Consider the following 17420-nt stretch of genomic DNA (forward strand, 5'->3'; position numbering starts at 1 on the left):
TGTAATCCTGGGCAAGTCATTTCACCAAACCAAGGACTGAGTAACCAAAATCCACAAATATCCTAGAAAACAGATAAAGAAGCCCACCTACCTCCTCACTGAGGAGAAATAGGGATCCTATCTATATTTTCAGCAGCAGAACACTATTTATACTGTCAGATGCAGGTATTGTATCCAATGTTTTTGATTAGCTGTGTGTGTTTGTTTTTTATGAGAGAATTTAGCCTAAGGGAAAGATTCAAAGATTTATATATGATATAAATACAAAAAATTTCAGTAAATAAAATTTTAGAATAAAAAACTGAAATTAGTGGGTTTAGACTACATTGATCCTGTGGTCTCTTCCATAATGCCGGAGAAATTGAGCAAGATAAAGACTAGAGAGTATTTAATAATTTATTAAAAAGGAGAGATTTACTGGGACCAAATGGATCCATGGTTTGGTCCCAGGGCTGAATGAGACTGGGATCTCAAAGAATCCAGCAGCGAATGACAGATACAAAATTCTTTTATAGGGTAAGAACAATGACATAATGAGGGAGGTACCTAGATAGGGATGACCTAATGGGGGGAGGCACCTAGAATGACATAATGAGGGGTACTGGAGAGGCTCCAGATATTGTAAGGACATCTAAATGGGATAAAGACCTTTATCCCATCAAACATTAAGAAGGAATGATTACAGCCTGAAGTCTAAGATATAAGATATTTATCCTAGCAAACATTATGAGGGAATGGTTATAACCTGAGGCAGAGTAACTGAATGGGACAGTTAGGGAAATTGTGTCAGGACATTAAAAGAGAACTGTAGCACAATACTTCTAGGCTCTTAAATTTCCAAGTTTTTACTTAAACAAGAAATGGAAATCCTCAGGGAATTTTATGTGCTATGGTGAATAGTGCCAAGTTCTGTGTCAGAACATTATATCAGAATTCTGAAATAGGAATGAAGCAGACCAAATCTAGAATCATAGAGCCTGGCCCGTGCTGGCTTCCTTCCTGTGCATGCTCTACAATTTATCCACACCTTGTGGTCACAGAGGTTGATACAAGTTTCAGATCTGGTATTGACATGATTTTGTAGCCCCCTGATTTGAGGGGGAAGGGGGTTTTGTTCTGGCAATAAGTAAAGTGATGCTAGATTTTCTGCCTCAGGAAAACTCCTAAACCCAACCTGTCTGATTCTGATCCCTTCTTAGTATAACTTCTGGCCTCAGGAAACTCCCACAGAGCAAAATCCTGAGACAATGATGGATAAGACCACTCCTCAATTCACTGCTGACTGATAATCTCCTCAGTTATAATTTGATCAATCAAGAACCACTCCTTGCTACCTATGAGCCACAGAATTAGCATATCTTTGATTGAAAGCTGGATAAATGATTCTCCTTGCCTGTTTCTCTGCTGAATTCCCTTAGAATTCCAGCCCACTTTGTAAGAAAGTTACTTACAGTAAAGCTTTGCCTCTTGACTAGGAGAAGGGTTCCAGCCTGCACATTGTTTTGAGAATCCTTGCACTACTGGTCTGTGTTAGGGACCACACCTGAGTTCAAAACCCAGAAAGCCTGTAAAGGGCTAAAGAAGGCTGTACTATTAGGAGTGGGTTGACTCTCCCAAAGCCCCCACAGCTTTACTGAGGCAGAAGTTGCTGGTGAATTGGGAATGAAATAAATGGGAAACAAGAGGGAAGAGGAGGAAGGCCAGAGAATGCAACTGCCTCAGTCTCCTTGTAGTGTTATCAACCTGTCACATGAAGAGATCTATTTTGCTGGTGAGAATGAGATTCCAAGCAGCCACTAGCTCTGTAATACCCAGAATCCACTAGCAGGTGGCTCTTGTTTATGCCCTCCATCTCCACTCCATATGTGCTAAGTATGTGCCCCATGGGGCAGCACGAATAACTTGCTATTGTATCAGATTGAAACAAAGTATTGTCCTGTATTGAAACTCTCCCTTTAAGAAGTTCACAATTTCCTTGAAGGATTGAGACAGTGATCCAAGGGATTTGACCCAGAAATTGGTTAGTGGCACTTTAAGTGGTAAGTTATTGTCGGATTTGATTATAAAGATAGCTGTCCTCTCAGACAACATGTACGTGCACATTTCCTCCTCAAGAGCTCTCTTTCTGCAGAATACACTGTTTAGGGGGATTGTGCAGTGATTGCATCAAACTCTCACCAGTTCTAAGTGCAACATATTCCTCTGGTTTCTCGACATGAATGTTTCCAACTTTCCAGGAAGGTTGGATTTTCATGGGCAAATGGCCATAGACATGCAAAGACCCTAGGGGACTGTCTCTCACTGGGCCAGAATAATTCTCTGACTCCTGGGTTACCTAGCAACCCCATCTCATCAAATCTCTAATCACCTGAGCAAGATGTTTCCTGGGCTTTCATTCTTGCAGCATTGCTGGCAAGCTACCTGAAACCCAGGGCCAGGAGGCAGGGACAGTAAAGATCATGAAATCATCATGCGACACTAATATTTTTCTCTAAAATGTAATGTTCTCTGGGAGCAGGTTTCTTGGGGGGCTTCTGGGAGCAGCCTTCCTTTCAGTTTTTTAGAGGCCTTCTGTGGACTTGGTTCCAAAAGATTGAGTTCTGGCTTCTGAATCTCCCCAACTGAATCCTGGTTGAGGTTCCTAGCTTTTATATTCTCTCCTAAAGATATGATTGTTGTGGAACTATAACAAGTACTAAGTACATGTACTGAACTAGAGAACTGTTAAGCACCATGCTAAATAACCATTGTCTCTATCAATTCCACCGATTTAGCGTCTCGTTTCAAGTTCTGGCCCATAACACGAGACCACAAGCTTTGTAGAAAAACAGACCTTCATGTGCCACTCATTGAAATCTGTAAGGTTGTGTTCTAATGGGAACTTATCCTCTGTTTATGTTACACTTCTTCTGTCTGGCAGTTTCTCAAAAGAATTGATTGGCTACATGGGTTGGTCATTCAGTAGGGTTTCAGTGAGACTATAGCGACTTTACCAGTGGTAGAAAAAACAAACTTAAATCTGAAGACATTCTATCCTTTCAAAGATTGTGAAGGGGACTGATTAGATGAAGTTTTCTCAGTTTGAGTCAAAGTCACATGATCCCTATTCCTAGGCCTTGAACCCTGGAATGCAGGAAGTCACATTAAGTTAGTGAAATTACAGGAATTGACATGACCCTCGGGAAGCAGATGCTATCCAATGAAAAAGCTTGGGTCTTTTCCTATTTAACAGGGTGTTCTACTTCCTGCTGGTCAGGTAGAGCACATGTCAGGAACTGGGATGTCTCCTGGGTGTGCTGGGCCTCTCCCTGCAGGGACTAATAAATGGGACTTTGTCCAATTGTCTAAAGATTTTCGACCCCATACATGTGTGATCATTTTTCCTCATATTTATTTCAGAATCAGAATGCAGTCAGGAGCACAGGAGTACAATCTGGCCTCGGACACTTAACACTTCCTATTTTTGTGACCCTGGGCAAGTCATTTAACTCCAATTGTCCCACCAAAAAATAAATCAGAATGGATTAGTAGTACAGTGGATATAGCTTTTAATCATGAGAACCTGAGCATTAATCCCATCTCATAAACTGACTGGTCAATTTCCAAGACCCCTGTTTGCCTCAGTTTCTTAGATTGTAAAATGAGCAATCACACTTAATCCTAGGATTCTCATGAGGATAAAATGAGAGAGCATAATGCATGACACACAGTAGGTACTATGGAAATGATAGTCAACTGATTCCATTTTGACCATTTCCTCCCCAGTTGTTCTCTCCTTCATTAACCACTGTTATCCTCACTTACAAATGATTTAGTGACGCACTAAATTTATCCTCTTTATCTGGCGTGTGGTGGTTTTCTACATAGTTTTTGGTGTAGTGTCTGCGCTGCCAGTGTGAGGTTTCCAGGAGAGCAGGAGAAGACCCTTATAGCTCTTTAGTCTCTCCACATGCCTTACATTCCTAAGGTTTCTCTCCAGTGTGGATTTTCTGATGTGCACTAAGATAAGTCTTATGTCTAAAGACCTTTGCACATTGGTTACATTCATAAAGTTTCTCTCCAATGTGGATTCTCTGATGTCTAGTAAGACTTCTCTTTTGTCTTAAGGCCTTTCCACATTGATTACATTCATAAAGTTTCTCTCCAGTGTGGATTCTCTGATGTATAGTAAGATTTCCTTTAAGACTAAAAGCCTTTCCACATTGCTTACATTCATAAGGTTTCTCTCCAGTGTGGATTGCCTGATGTGCAGTAAGATTCGTCTTACATCTATAGGTCTTTCCACACTGCTTACATTCATAAGGTTTCTCTCCAGTGTGGATTCTCTGATGGGCAATAAGGATTGCCATTTGTCTAAAGGTCTTTCCACATTGATTACATTCATAAGGTTTCTCTCCAGTGTGGATTCTCTGATGTGCAGTAAGACTTTGCTTATATATAAAGGCCTTCCCACATTGGTTACATTCATAAGTTTTCTCTCCAATGTGGATTCTCTGATGTGCAGTAAGACTTTGCTTATATATAAAGGCCTTCCCACATTGGTTACATTCATAGGGTTTCTCACCAGTGTGGATTGCCTGATGTGCAGTAAGAGTTCCTATTTGCCTAAAGGTCTTTCCACACTGGTTACATTCATAAGTTTTCTCTGCAGTGTGGATTTTCTGATGTGCAGTAAGAGTTCCTATTTGCCTAAAGGCCTTTCCACATTGGTTACATTCATAAGGTTTCTCTCCAGTGTGGATTCTCTGATGTGCAGTAAGAGCTCCTACTTGACTAAAGGCCTTTCCACATTGGTTACATTCATAAGTTTTCTCTCCAATGTGGATTCTCTGATGTGCAGTAAGACTTTGCTTATATATAAAGGCCTTTCCACATTGGTTACATTCATAAGGTTTCTCTCCAGTGTGGATTGCCTGATGTGCAGTAAGAGTTCCTATTTGCCTAAAGGCCTTTCCACATTGGTTACATTCATAAGTTTTCTCTGCAGTGTGGATTCTCTGATGTGTAGTAAGAGTTCCTATTTGCCTAAAGGCCTTTCCACAATGGTTACATTCATAAGGTTTCTCTCCAGTGTGGATTCTCTGATGTATAATAAGAGCTCTCCTTTTTATAAAACCCTTTCCACATTGGTTACATTCATAAGGTTTCTCTCCAGTATGGATTCTCTGATGTGCACTAAAACAACTCTTAAATCTAAAGACCTTTGCACAATGGTTACATTTATAAGCTCTCTCTCTAGTGTGGGTTTTCTGATGTGCAGTAAAACTTTGCTTATATATAAAGGCCTTTCCACATTGGTTACATTCATAAGGTTTCTCTCCAGTGTGAATTTTCTGGTGTGTAGTAAGATCTATCTTGTATTTAAAGGCCTTTCCACACTGATAACATTCATAAGGTTTCTCTCCTGTATGGATTCTCTGATGTACAATAACATTGCCCTTTTTTGTAAAAGCCTTTCCACACTGCTTACATTCATAGAGTTTTTCTCCAATGTGGAATCCCTGATGTCTAGTAAGAGCTCTCCTTTCTCTAAAGGCTATTCCACCTTGATTCTCTCCAGAGTTGATGATATCACGCATCACACAGATTTCTCTCCAGGGCAAGTCACGGAGACCAGCACTCATGAATCTTTGCTTGTGACTTTCCACTACAGAAAGGCTTGAGTGTGCAGCAGTTTCCTTCATTTCGAGTCCCATTGCATCTTCTGAAACACAATAACAAAGAATAAAACAAATACAGACATGATATAGGAACATATATATTTATATCCCCTTCTCTCCATCAGCAGAACAGAAACTCAATTCTTTCTATTTTCCCAGGCAAAGATAAAAATCTAAATTGGACAGAACCAATCATTTTAAAATCCCATTAGTTTCATTCCAAGGATGACTGAATTTCTAAAGAGCTTTATGCACAATAACATTGGATTCCCACAATAAACCTGTGACAACACAGAATGTGCTTTCATTCTTATTTTAAGTACAACTCAGATGATCAGCTCAGAATGGATGAGTGACTTGACCAAATCCCAGCAGCTCAGACTAGAATCCACACCTTTGAATGGGCATGTTCTGTCTACAATATCTGACAAATTAACTCCACTCTCCATTTTTCCCTTTCCAATTCATCATCAGCACTTTCAATCCTTTCTTCATAGACAGGTCATTGGCTGCATATATAGTAAATACTCAAATTGTTTCATGACAATCCTACCAATAACCACAACCAATTTCCCTTGTGAGCATTTTCCTTTTTTTTTTTTTTTTTTTTGGCTACATGATTTGATGTCACATTTAGAATGTTAACATTGTGCTTTTGTTTATCTGAGGGAGAAGTGATTTTGTTCTGACCCATTACTTTTTTTGATACAGCTATTGCTTATTTGTTTTAGGAAAAAAATATCATTAAATGCCCCCTGCATATCTTCGAAACAAGCACAATTATAAGAAATGGATGAAATTATCAACATTTGAACATGTGTTTCATACAGAAAATGAAGTTCATCATCCTGTAGTATGGAAGGATACAGCATGCTCTACTATTGCAACTCACTCCCTTTTAAAAGTTCACAGTTGCCTTGAAGGATTGAGACAGTGATCCAATGGATTTGACCCACAAATAGAGTAATGACCTTTTAAGTGGTAAATCGTTGTCAGATTTGATTACAAAGATAGTTCTCCTATCAGACAACCCCAAAGCTCTCTTTCTGCAGCGATTTCAATCTATCATGATCAGCAACACACTGTTTTGGGGGGATTGTGCAGTGATTTGATCAAACTCTGACCAGGTCTAAGTGCAACATATTCCTCTGATTTCTCAATTTGACATGAAATCATTTCCAACATTCCAGGAAAGTAGGACTTTCATGGATAAATGGCCATGGGAGGGCAAAGACCCGCGGGGACTGTGTCTCATTGGGCCACAATAATTCTCTGACGTCTGGGTTACCTAGCAATCCCATCTCATCAAATCTCTATTCACCTGAGCAAGATGTTACCTGAGTTTTCATTCTTGCAGCAGAGCTGGCAGGCTACTTGAAACCCAGGGCCAGGAGGTAGGGACAATAGAGATTATGAAAACATCATGAAAGACCACAACCTTTCTATAGTCTACTCTATCAAAGGTTGTGAATGGGACAGAAAGGATGAAGTTTTCTCTGTTTGAGACTAAGTCACATGATCCCTGTTCTCAGACCTTGAACCCTGGGATGCAGAAGGTCACATTAAGTTAGTAAAGTTACAAGAAGTGACATGACGCACAGGAAGCAGATACTATCCAATGCAAATCATGAGTCTTTTCCTAATTAATAGGCTGTTCTACATCCTGCTGCTCAGGTCTAGCACATGGCAGGATATAGATGACTCCTAGGAATGCTGGGCCTTTTCCTGCAGGGACTAAATAAATGCTTTCTCTTTGTATCTGAAGATATTTCCAATTAGTTCATTTGGGAAAGGAGGTCTTGCACCCATCTCACATAGTTGTGACTAAATAAATATTAAAAACATCATAAAGCAATATTTGCAATTGTCCCTCAAATACATTTGTCAAATAATGACATGTTTGTCATGAGCCATTAGAAATATAAATCTTTTTAACTATAATCAAAAATTTCTTTTTGACTGGATAGAGTTTAAAGAATGGGAGCTTGTCCAACTCTCTCCTATTTTTGACCTCATACATGTGTGAGCATTTTCCTCATATCTGGTTCAAAATCAGAATGCAGTCAGGAGGACTTGAGTTCAAATGTGGTCTCTGACATTTAATACTTCCTAGCTGTGTGACCCTAGGCAAGTCACTTAACCACAACTACAACAGAAATAAACAAATAAATAAATCAGAATGCAGTTAGCTATACAGTGGATAGAGCTTTTAATCATGAAGACCTGAGCTCATAAATGAGCTAGTCAATTTATAGGACCCCTGTTTGTCTCAGTGTCTTATTCTATAAAATGAGCATAAAAAATTGCACCTAATCCTAGGGTTCTCATGAGGATAAAATAAGAGAGCACAGTACATGAAATACAGTAGATGCTGTAGAAATGCTAGTTATTTGATTCCATTTTGACTATTGCCACACCTTTGTGTGGTCTCTCCTTTACTAACCATTATTATCCTCACTAATAAATGATTTAGTAAGGCACTAAATTGATCCACTTTATCTGGCTCATGGTGGGTTTCTACATAATTGTTTGTATAGTGTGTGCCCTGCCAGTCTGTGGCCTCCAGGAAAGCAGGGGATGTCCCTTGTATCTCTTGTTGTTCCTGATCCTTAACTCAGGGACTGTCATGCAGCAGGCACTTAAATGTTTGCTGACTTGAAGAAATTCTAGGAAATGGCTCACCTTGGAAAACCTAATTCCTTTTGTCCTTTCAGCAGAATTCCCTTGATCCAATGCCAAACTTTTTATAGGGTCACATAAATAATCATTGGAAAGAATCTAGAGAGCCACAGAGCACAACCCACTTATTTTATAGATGTGAAACAGATTCAGTGACCCAGGAAGGTACTGTCAAAAATTATCTGAAAAAGAATTCCAAGACTGGTCTTCCCCTCTCCTCCCCCCGCCCCCAACCTAGCAGTTATTTCTTAGTAACTTCTAGAAGTCTCCTGTAATCACAACTCACATACACCTGCTTTCACCTCACTCACCTGGAAAGCAGCTCCTTAGGCCTTCTTGGTCCAGCATCCATGGTGCTTCACTTTGGTTAAAATAAAAGATCATACATTTCACTGGAAGTCCTGGGTATGGAAATCAATTAGGGATGAAGATGGAGAGAAGTTTATAATTTTCTTCTCTATTTTGAGATTCACCCCATCATGTTCACTGCTCTTACCCAGTAGTGCTTATAAAGCAAGTAACTCTAAATGGGATGTGTCACATTATCCTGTTGTCCTACTTGTTCTGAAAAAGAGCCAAACCCTCCTCCCCCCTTTCTCTGGATACATAGAATCTTTCCTCATTTGTTCTTTATTGTTAATTTAGATATTTAGAGTAGTCAAAGTAAGTTATTTGCTGGAAGTTTTCCTTAAACAATATTTTTGTTGCTGTATTTTAAAGAAATGACAAAGGCACAGAACCTGAAAAATAGTACTTGAAAAGAAATGCTTATTCCCTTCCATTTCTTTCCCATCAGTTGTCCTGGAATTGCAGGGAAGATTAGGAAGAAACATCCTATACTAGAGCCAATAAGGTGCTTTAGGTGAAAAATTGATGATTGTTAAAAAGATGAATATTCCAAATACTAGAGCTATCCCATAGAGGAATGGGGTATAAAGAAAAGATGCATAAGCAATTTTCAGAGCTTTGGAAGGCAAAATGTGTATCCACATACAGGTTAAATTAAATCACTCCTGAGATTACTTCCATGGTTGAGATGCTTCCATTCTGATTTGATCTTTGACATGAAGCTGTTTAGATCTGGAAAGAGAGAGCTTCAGGAGCAACAAAAGACACCCTCAGGATCCTACCCAACAATGCAAAGACCAGCACTTTCCCTTACCTAATTGATAACCTTCCCTCCTCTCCCCACCCCAAACAAACCCAAGAAAAAACCTGCCCACTGGGGATTGAAGATAATCCCTTTGATTGCAGACTTGAAATTATCAGAGGAAGTGCCCTTACCCAGAGAGAGCAGGTTCCTAGCATTCTCCACCATGACTTCCTTGTACAACTCCTTCTGAGAATGGTCTAAGAGGCCCCACTCCTCCTGGGTGAAGTCCACAGCCACATCCTTGAAAGTCACCATCTCCTGAAGTCATAAGATGTAGAGCTGAAAAACACTTCAAAATTATAAAGTCCAGCCCTCTTCAACATACAGGTGGAAACTGAAACACAGAGAAGGGATTTGCCCAAAGGTCATCCCCTTTATGAGTGTCAGAGTCAACTCTTAAATCTTTGGTCACAAAGAATCTGAGTGTTGAGGAAAGCATTTTATAGGACCAGTTAGAAGAAAGCTGAGAAATGATGGAATTATTATTATGGAGAATGGCTTCTGATGAGAAGTTTCATAATGGAATGGCCTACTCAGGCCTCATAGCATATTCCTTCAATGGACTCTTCCAAACTTTTTTCCTTAGTAACCATATTGCTCTCCCAACTCCATTTCATATTTCCCACTACCCATGGCTACTTCATCTCTGCATTTTAGTAATAACTACACCTAAATAAACCATCTTTTGTCAAAGAGAATGGTCATTGTGAATTCTTCACTTGTTTATGTTGAACCAGGAACTGGTTTCCCTGACCTTGTTAAGGTCTATGTATAAGCCAGATCTCACAGTTTATTTCCTTTATTCTCTTATTTTTCTTCTGAAAAAACTGAGGAATTTATTGCTTTTTTTTTTTTACACTTTTGAGATTTCCAGGGAGAAGACAGCATAGATACTCAGGGAGAAGAGTGCAAAGTTAGAAAAAGTAGAGCAAGGAAGGAGGCCTGACTTTGGATTCCAATGATGAATAGTCTTGTAAAAGATAAAAAACCATACTCTAAGCCATGGGGATTTAGGAGTTGTCACTCCTGGGAGGGAACTAGCACTTGGAGAAGTAGGATAGCGTAGACATAGAGTTGAGATTTCTAGGAAAAAGCCCTGAAGTCAAAAGGATCTGAGTTCAAATATGACCTCAGATACTTAACAGTTCCTAGCTGCGTGATGGTGGGTAAGTTACTTAATCCAAATTGCCAGGATGGATGGATAGATGGGCGGATGGATGGAAGGAAGGAAGGAAGGAAGGAAAGAAGGAAGGAAGGAAGGAAGGAAAGAAAGGAGGGAAGGAAGGAGAAAGAGAAAGAGAGAGACAGAGACAGAGACAGAGACAGAGACAGAGACAGAGACAGAGAGAGAGAGAGAGAGAGAGAGAGAGGAAAAAAGAAAGACAGAAAGAAGGAAGGAAAGAAAGAAAAAAGATAGAAGGAGAGAAGGAAAGAAAAAAGAGATTTATAGAAATATATAGAGGAAAAACAAAACAACAATAAGACAAGATGAATATCTAGAGGGGATGGTTCCTGCTGAGAAGCAGTGTTCATTCTGACACCTGCCCTGATACACATTATTCTGAAAGAAAGGTGTCTGTGGGGTTTGGCTGACAGCCAGTGGCAGAAAGCACCCACAGCACACAGCTCAGAATGGAAACTTTAGAGGCTTTAACTGTATGTAGTATCCAGGAATGAAACATAGAGAAGGTGAGTAGAGGAGCTCCAAGAATAATAGAAAAAGAAAATGGACAATGAGGTACAGGAGGAAAATGTTTGTTTAAAAGTAGAAAAAAAAATGGATGAAATTAAAAAACTAATTAACAGGAATAATCAAAGGGCAAGAGAGGAAGGGAATCTACAAAAGAACTAAAAGGAATAAAGGGCATAAAGAAATGTGGAATGGGATGAAAGCAGAAAAGATGACCAAATGTCTTGAGAAAGTAGGGGTAAAAAGACTTGTAGCATCTTCTTAATGGGATAAGAGAGGATTATGCATATTTCTTTGCAACACATGGAACTCCTACAAAAATGCACTACTAGGATACAGAAATCTTGCAGACAAATATAAAAGACAGAAATAATCAGTTTCCTTTCATTCCTTAGTGAAACAAGAATGGAAACTGTTTTAGGGATCACCAACAAAAGATACAAACCTAAATGGAAATTTAACAATATCATGTTAAATAATGGCTGAGTCAGAGAACAGATTTTACAAAAGATAACTTAGCAAAAGAGAATAAGAATGATTACTTAAATAATAAACCAGAATTTCTGGAATTCAGGCAAAGCAGTATTTAGAGAAGAAACAAAGACTTATCATCACACATTAAGACTACAGAAAAAAAGAAGATTAATTGAATATGCATTATAAACATATTAGAAAAATAAGTAAAAGTAAATGCAGAAGAACAGATATTGAAATTAGCAGGGGAAAAGATATATTGGAAGTGAAAAAATTAAAATGACAAAACTAAAATTGGCTTCTTTGGAATGACTAATAAAATGAAGGAAGCACTTAGCTAATCTGCTCAAAGAGAAAGCAAAAAAAAAAAACAGTAAATAAAATAGCAAATGGCAAAAGTAATATCACAATAAGTTAGAAGAAATAAAAGGGATATTTAGAACATATACCATTTTATACTAAAGAAACTGGGAAAGACAAGGAAAGAGAAATACTGCCAATAGCATGAAATATTGTCAGAAGACAGGAAAATTCTATCCAATCTATAAAGAACAATTAGTCTGCTCATTTTACTACTAATTCCCCCAAATAAGAAAGTAACCTTTTAAGAGAATCTATTAAAGAAACTAACAGACTGAAAGCAAGCAAAGTCCAAAGACAGAGAATAAATGACAAATCAACAAATAAACTTTGTCTCCCCCCCTTCAATTTTAAACATTATCCTATCAAAACAGATAGAAAATTATGCAAGAAACCACTCTTTATGATCAAGTGGTAATGCTACTAGGGTTAGAAGTATAGTTGTTCATTGGGAAAACAATGAACATAATCTCATTCTAAACCAAAATATCCAAAACCACACAGTCAATACAATAAAGAGAATGCTTTGGTCAAAGTACACCAGTCTTTGGTTAAAATTTTAATCAGGACTATAGACCTAGTGGGACCAGAATTCTTGGAAAAGTAAGAGCTAGAGTTAGACATGTTTATGAATGGAATAAGAATACTTGAGAAGAAACTAAATGGAAAAGAAACAAGTTTTGTTAAAGAAAAATCAAGGATATCATAAAACCTTGCCCACACAACAAACTCCATACAAACAAGGAATGAATAGGGTCATCTGATGCCTGAACTTCACTCATTTAGATCAAGGAAGGAAGGATAAACACAACACAGAGCTGAACACAAAAATACACTTTACTCACAAGTGAAAAGGGGGGAAGGAGAAAAAGCGGAGGGGAAATTAGAGAGAGGACAGATGAAGGGAGGGATTAGTCCTAACCAAAACAAATCCAAAGGCTGTACAAAATTATATTTTTTTTCTTTTTGACGTGGTAAAGGCAATCAGGGATTTCCCATGAATGGGAAATGCATGAATAAGGGCCATATACGTAATGGAATACAAATCCTGAAGAACGTTGAAACATGCTGGTCTCTACCACGTAAAGATGCGAGACTCTTGTGCACAATGAGAAATATGTTTCAGTACAAAAGCAAGTGGATTATTATTTTTTTTAATTTTTCACACCGATTGAATGAAGTATGTAATGGGTTTGCTTTTATTTGTGTTTCACATGGATATGGAACAGGTGAAAAAATGAGAAGATGGAACTTGGTTGATACAAATATATGTTTGTGTATACATACATGAGACTACTGATCAATTAATTCCTGAGAACTCAAGATACATGTTGTCTACCCCTTCTTTCAACATGAACATTGAGAAATTTTACTTAGCTTCACTACACACATTTCTGTGAAAGAGGGTTAGTTTTTCTTGCTTTCTCAATTGGAGAGCACAGTATAAAGGAAAGAGAGAAAAGGCTAATTTTTGTTTAAAAAAAAAAAAAGCCATAGAGCACCAGCCCTGAAATCAGGAGTAACTGACTTCAAATCTGGTCTTAGACACTTAACATTCCCTAGTTGTGTGACCCTAGGCAGGTCACTTAACCTCAATTACCTCAAGCCAAAAAAAAAAGCCAAAATTTGGATTTAATAAAGTAAATCAATACCAGCCTTCCCCCACCCAATTTTCTGACTACTGGAGTAAAACTAAAATATGGATAAAAACTCCTCCCTTCCAGAGTTTTTGTCAGGATCACAGGAGATATTGGTAAGGTGCTTAACTTGTGTTTAGCACCCAATAGGTCCCTCAAAATAATTGTCAGTTTTCTTCTGGCAGTCTTGAAGTTAGGCTGACTACTTAGGAGATAGCTATGAAAGGTAGTACCCTCCCCATTGAGCTTATCAGCCTTGGTGGAAGACCACCTCCTGGAGTTCTGTCTTTCCCCTGCCACATGGTTAGGTCAGTTTTGTTGTTTACCCTAAAAGGTGACAAAGCTGCCCAGGAGTAGACTTACATAGTGGGCAAAGGTTCCATGTGCCTCTCTTCCAGCAGTATTCTGAGAGCCTCTGGACAAATTAGTATGGCTGCCTGGAAACCAAAAGACCTAAAGATCTGCCATTGTAAAACCAGGGTCCTTCAGCTATGACAGACTTCCCATTGCCACCCCCTGCTCTGCTGAACACAGGAGCTCCCACATGGATGTAAGAGGAGCCTTGTGTATTGAACTAAAGAAGGTGTGTCCATAATGAATGCCCTTTCTAGGCCATACTCATTAATCTCCTTTTACCTGTAGAATAAATAAGAGTGCCTGATGTTTGCTGAACATTTAAATTAAACATTGGCTGGAGTCAGCTTCCTCCATTTTACTCTTCCAGGGAAACCCAGGACCTGCTGCAGCCTGTGACAGAGTCACAGTTTTTAGGAAACTTTCTCAAGTGCCGTGACACACAAATGTGGCTCTTTCAACGCTTCCTCTTCTCCCTATTCTTCTCATTGTCTCTGCCAATTCCTGGCTCTCTGCACGAGGGAGCCCAAGTTAAACCTCCAGAAAACCAGTTTGTATAGTACCAGGGTACACAGTATCGGTGCCCAGAACAAAAGAGACAAGGAGAATCCCAGCAGCCTCTTTGAAATGGGAGAGATCAGTCCTTGTGCCAGAGTGGGTCTTCAGAGCATCAGAGCAGCAGGATGGTCCCAGAGCTCTTTGTACTGGAACTCCAGGGTTTATACCGAGGGCCTTTTTTAATGCTTATTGGCTGGACCCAAGAAGTGGTCAAGGGGAGGGATTGGGGAGATCTAGGAAGGCCTATGGAACCTGAGGCAGAAGTTCATGAGCAGCCCCAGGAGGACAGTTCCTACTCTGATGAGCACACTGCCCAGGACAAGAGTTGGGAAGTCTTCCAGGCTCTGCTCCCAGGCTGCTGCAACAAGCGTCTATGAAGGGTTTTCCAGGAGTTTCAAGGGCTACAAGGAGAGCTTGGCCATAGGAAATCAAGAGGAGGGGAGAGACTTTGGGAGGTAGGGGGCAATGACAGGCCCAGAGAGAGCAGATTTGATGCCAGTGGGATGGAGATTCACCATGAAGTGGTGGACCTGGTCAGTCTATTGTAATGGGAAGGGCACCAATTTAGGGGGAGGGGGGAGGGGTTGTGTGTCTCAGATACCAAGGGCCCAAGGAATCAACTGGAAACAAAGAAGGGCAGGGCAGTGTTGGTCCTACTGTGTTCCCCTGATACCTCTTATTGTACAGAAACGACCCACACACAAGGCCCTGGCAGTTTCACAGCCACTCCTCTACGTCTATAGAAATGGCTGTGACCTACTGAGTGGACAGGTCTGGGGATGGACTGCACTCACATGAGGAGGAGGTCCGAGGCTCCCAGTGCTCATTCCCTCTGGCTCCAGGCTCCCTGTGCAGGTAGCAAAGCAACCAAAGTGACTCCATTTTCTCAAGTTTCTCCCTCTAGTCCCAGGCTTTTATCTCAGGACCCTGCTACTCCCACTCTTGAAGAACCCACAGAGTAGCAACAACCAAACTTTTATTGAGAGAGATCACACCTAACCAAGGGGGGCTTTAATTCTAAGTCTCTTTGAAAACCAAGGGAGAGCCAGGAGGCCCAAGGAAAGTTCCTCCCTTTATCTCTGCATGGAAAAGTCCAGCTTCCCATCTCCATCTTTTTAGTCCCAGGCTGAGAGTCTTGGTGTTCATAGTCTGGGCTTGGGTCCTCAGAAGATGAAGCTGGAGAGGGAGAAGCATCCCAGAGGAGGAAAGGACTTTCCCCTCTTTCCCTATGTGGAAGCCTAGGCTACAGGGATTCAGGGAGTGAGGTCCTAGGAGTTATAAAGGCTCTGGCCCTGTCCTCAGGGGAGAGACTCTACCCTACAGAAGAATACTAGAAGGGTCAGGATTGGGAAGGAAGGTGGGCTTAAGAGGAAGACTACTCCCCTCCCTCTTTTACTTCTTTTCTCTCTCCCCATCCTTCTACAGAGACCTCAGACGTACAAGGGCCTTTGAGACCCAGATGGGAGACCAATCAGTACCTCAGTGACTCCTGAGTCAGAGCTCTCTCCTCCCACCTGGTCCTCTGCCCTCTCTGTGTCACCTCTCCCCAACTATCACACACATCATCATTCAGACAACAAACTGCTTGATATAGGAAGGGGGAGAGCTGGGGGACTAGGGGATAGGGTGGGCTCTGGAATGAAGCCAGGGAATATCATCCTAAGTGATGACCCCTGGAAGCTGAGCCTAAGGGGCAAAATCCTTCCTGAGAATCAACTCTGAGAGAAGAAAGGGCTAGGGAAGTAGCAGGTTTGGGGAGCAGGGGTAGGGTCTGAGAGGGAAGACAGACCTATGTAGGTCGTGGCAGGGAGGTCAGGGCCATTTAGGTGAGAGAAGTGCTCCAGAGAAACAGCTAAGCCTAGGAAAACAGGAGGAATACCTAGGAGCTGGGGAGGACTGCTGGGACTGCTCCTAGAGTTTAATATTGGAGTCTCTAAAAGGAAAGTGGAGACAGAGAGCCCCAAGACTGGGATCTGAAGGGGAACCAGTGCAAGAACTATAGGTTAGGATAAGGGGGAACAGGAAAAAGCTTTGATAACTGTGTTCAAGGTGAGGTCTTAAGGTTAGGAAGGCAAGACAGCTGGTTTTAGCCAAAAAGCTGAGAAACCAGGACATGTGAATCTCTAAACATGGGATGGAGACAGGGAGATGGGATGCCTGGTCCTGGTCCAAATGCTGAAATCGGGACTCCTGGATTTCTACGGACAAAGTCTGAAGTCTGGAAAAGTGTGACCCAAATGTGGGAAGGGAATGGGAGTCTGGAAAAGGTTTAGGGGTGGGAGTTCATCCAGCAGGCAGGCTTGGCAGAGAGGTAGGCCTTGGCATACTTGGAGGACATTCACCACGAGGTCAGGAAAAGGAGACCCAATGGTCAGGAAATATCGAGGGGAGGGGTGAGAAGGGGGAAGAGGGCGCTGCCTCAAACCTACCTGGGGTCGGCAAGCAAGGGTCTGGCTTCCAGAAGACAAAGAAGTCTCAGCTGCAGCGGAAGGCAGAGAGATTTCAGCTCAACGGTTTCCTGCTTCCCAGCAGCTCACTCTGACAGGGTCTTTCTAGTCCCAAGAGCTCCGCCCTGTCCTTTCCCAGGCTAGATGGGCTCTTTCCTCCAATCACACCCAGGGCCAGGACTTTAGGACTCTGTCTCTCCTGTCTAAGCCCTGCCCCCTGTCACTAAAAGATCCCTTCTGTCCTAAACTCCTTTCAAACTCCTCCCCACCTGGAGGAGGGGCCACCTGAGCCACCACTCCCCAGGCTAGTCATCTCTGAGAGCTCCTCCTCCGCACTGCCTACACCAGCTCCCTCCCTCTCAGACTCAGCCCCTCATCCTTCAGAGCAGAGAGACTGCCCTGCTAAAA

At 41.0% G+C, this 17420-nt stretch overlaps 1 protein-coding gene across 3 annotated transcripts; it reads right to left on the bottom strand.

The window, feature by feature from the left end:
- Positions 1-378: 378 nt before the first annotated feature.
- On the bottom strand, positions 379-17195 carry LOC127549222 (zinc finger protein 260-like). Of its 3 annotated transcripts, XM_051977072.1 has the most exons (5): positions 16995-17195; positions 15360-15412; positions 9624-9750; positions 8651-8740; positions 379-5704 (listed from the first exon to the last, which is right to left on the bottom strand). In XM_051977072.1, exons 2-5 carry the CDS (start codon positions 15390-15392, stop codon positions 3963-3965), a joined length of 1992 nt encoding a protein of 663 aa, XP_051833032.1. In that variant the 5' UTR covers positions 15393-15412; positions 16995-17195; the 3' UTR covers positions 379-3962. The 3 variants fall into 3 exon arrangements, with proteins under 3 accessions (XP_051833032.1, XP_051833042.1, XP_051833048.1); XM_051977082.1 differs by lacking the exon at positions 15360-15412; XM_051977088.1 differs by lacking the exons at positions 15360-15412; positions 16995-17195 and having other exon boundaries at positions 8651-8700; positions 9624-9721.
- Positions 17196-17420: the final 225 nt, after the last annotated feature.

The sequence above is a fragment of the Antechinus flavipes genome, chromosome 1 (assembly GCF_016432865.1).
Source record: "Antechinus flavipes isolate AdamAnt ecotype Samford, QLD, Australia chromosome 1, AdamAnt_v2, whole genome shotgun sequence".
NCBI lineage: Eukaryota > Metazoa > Chordata > Mammalia > Dasyuromorphia > Dasyuridae > Antechinus > Antechinus flavipes.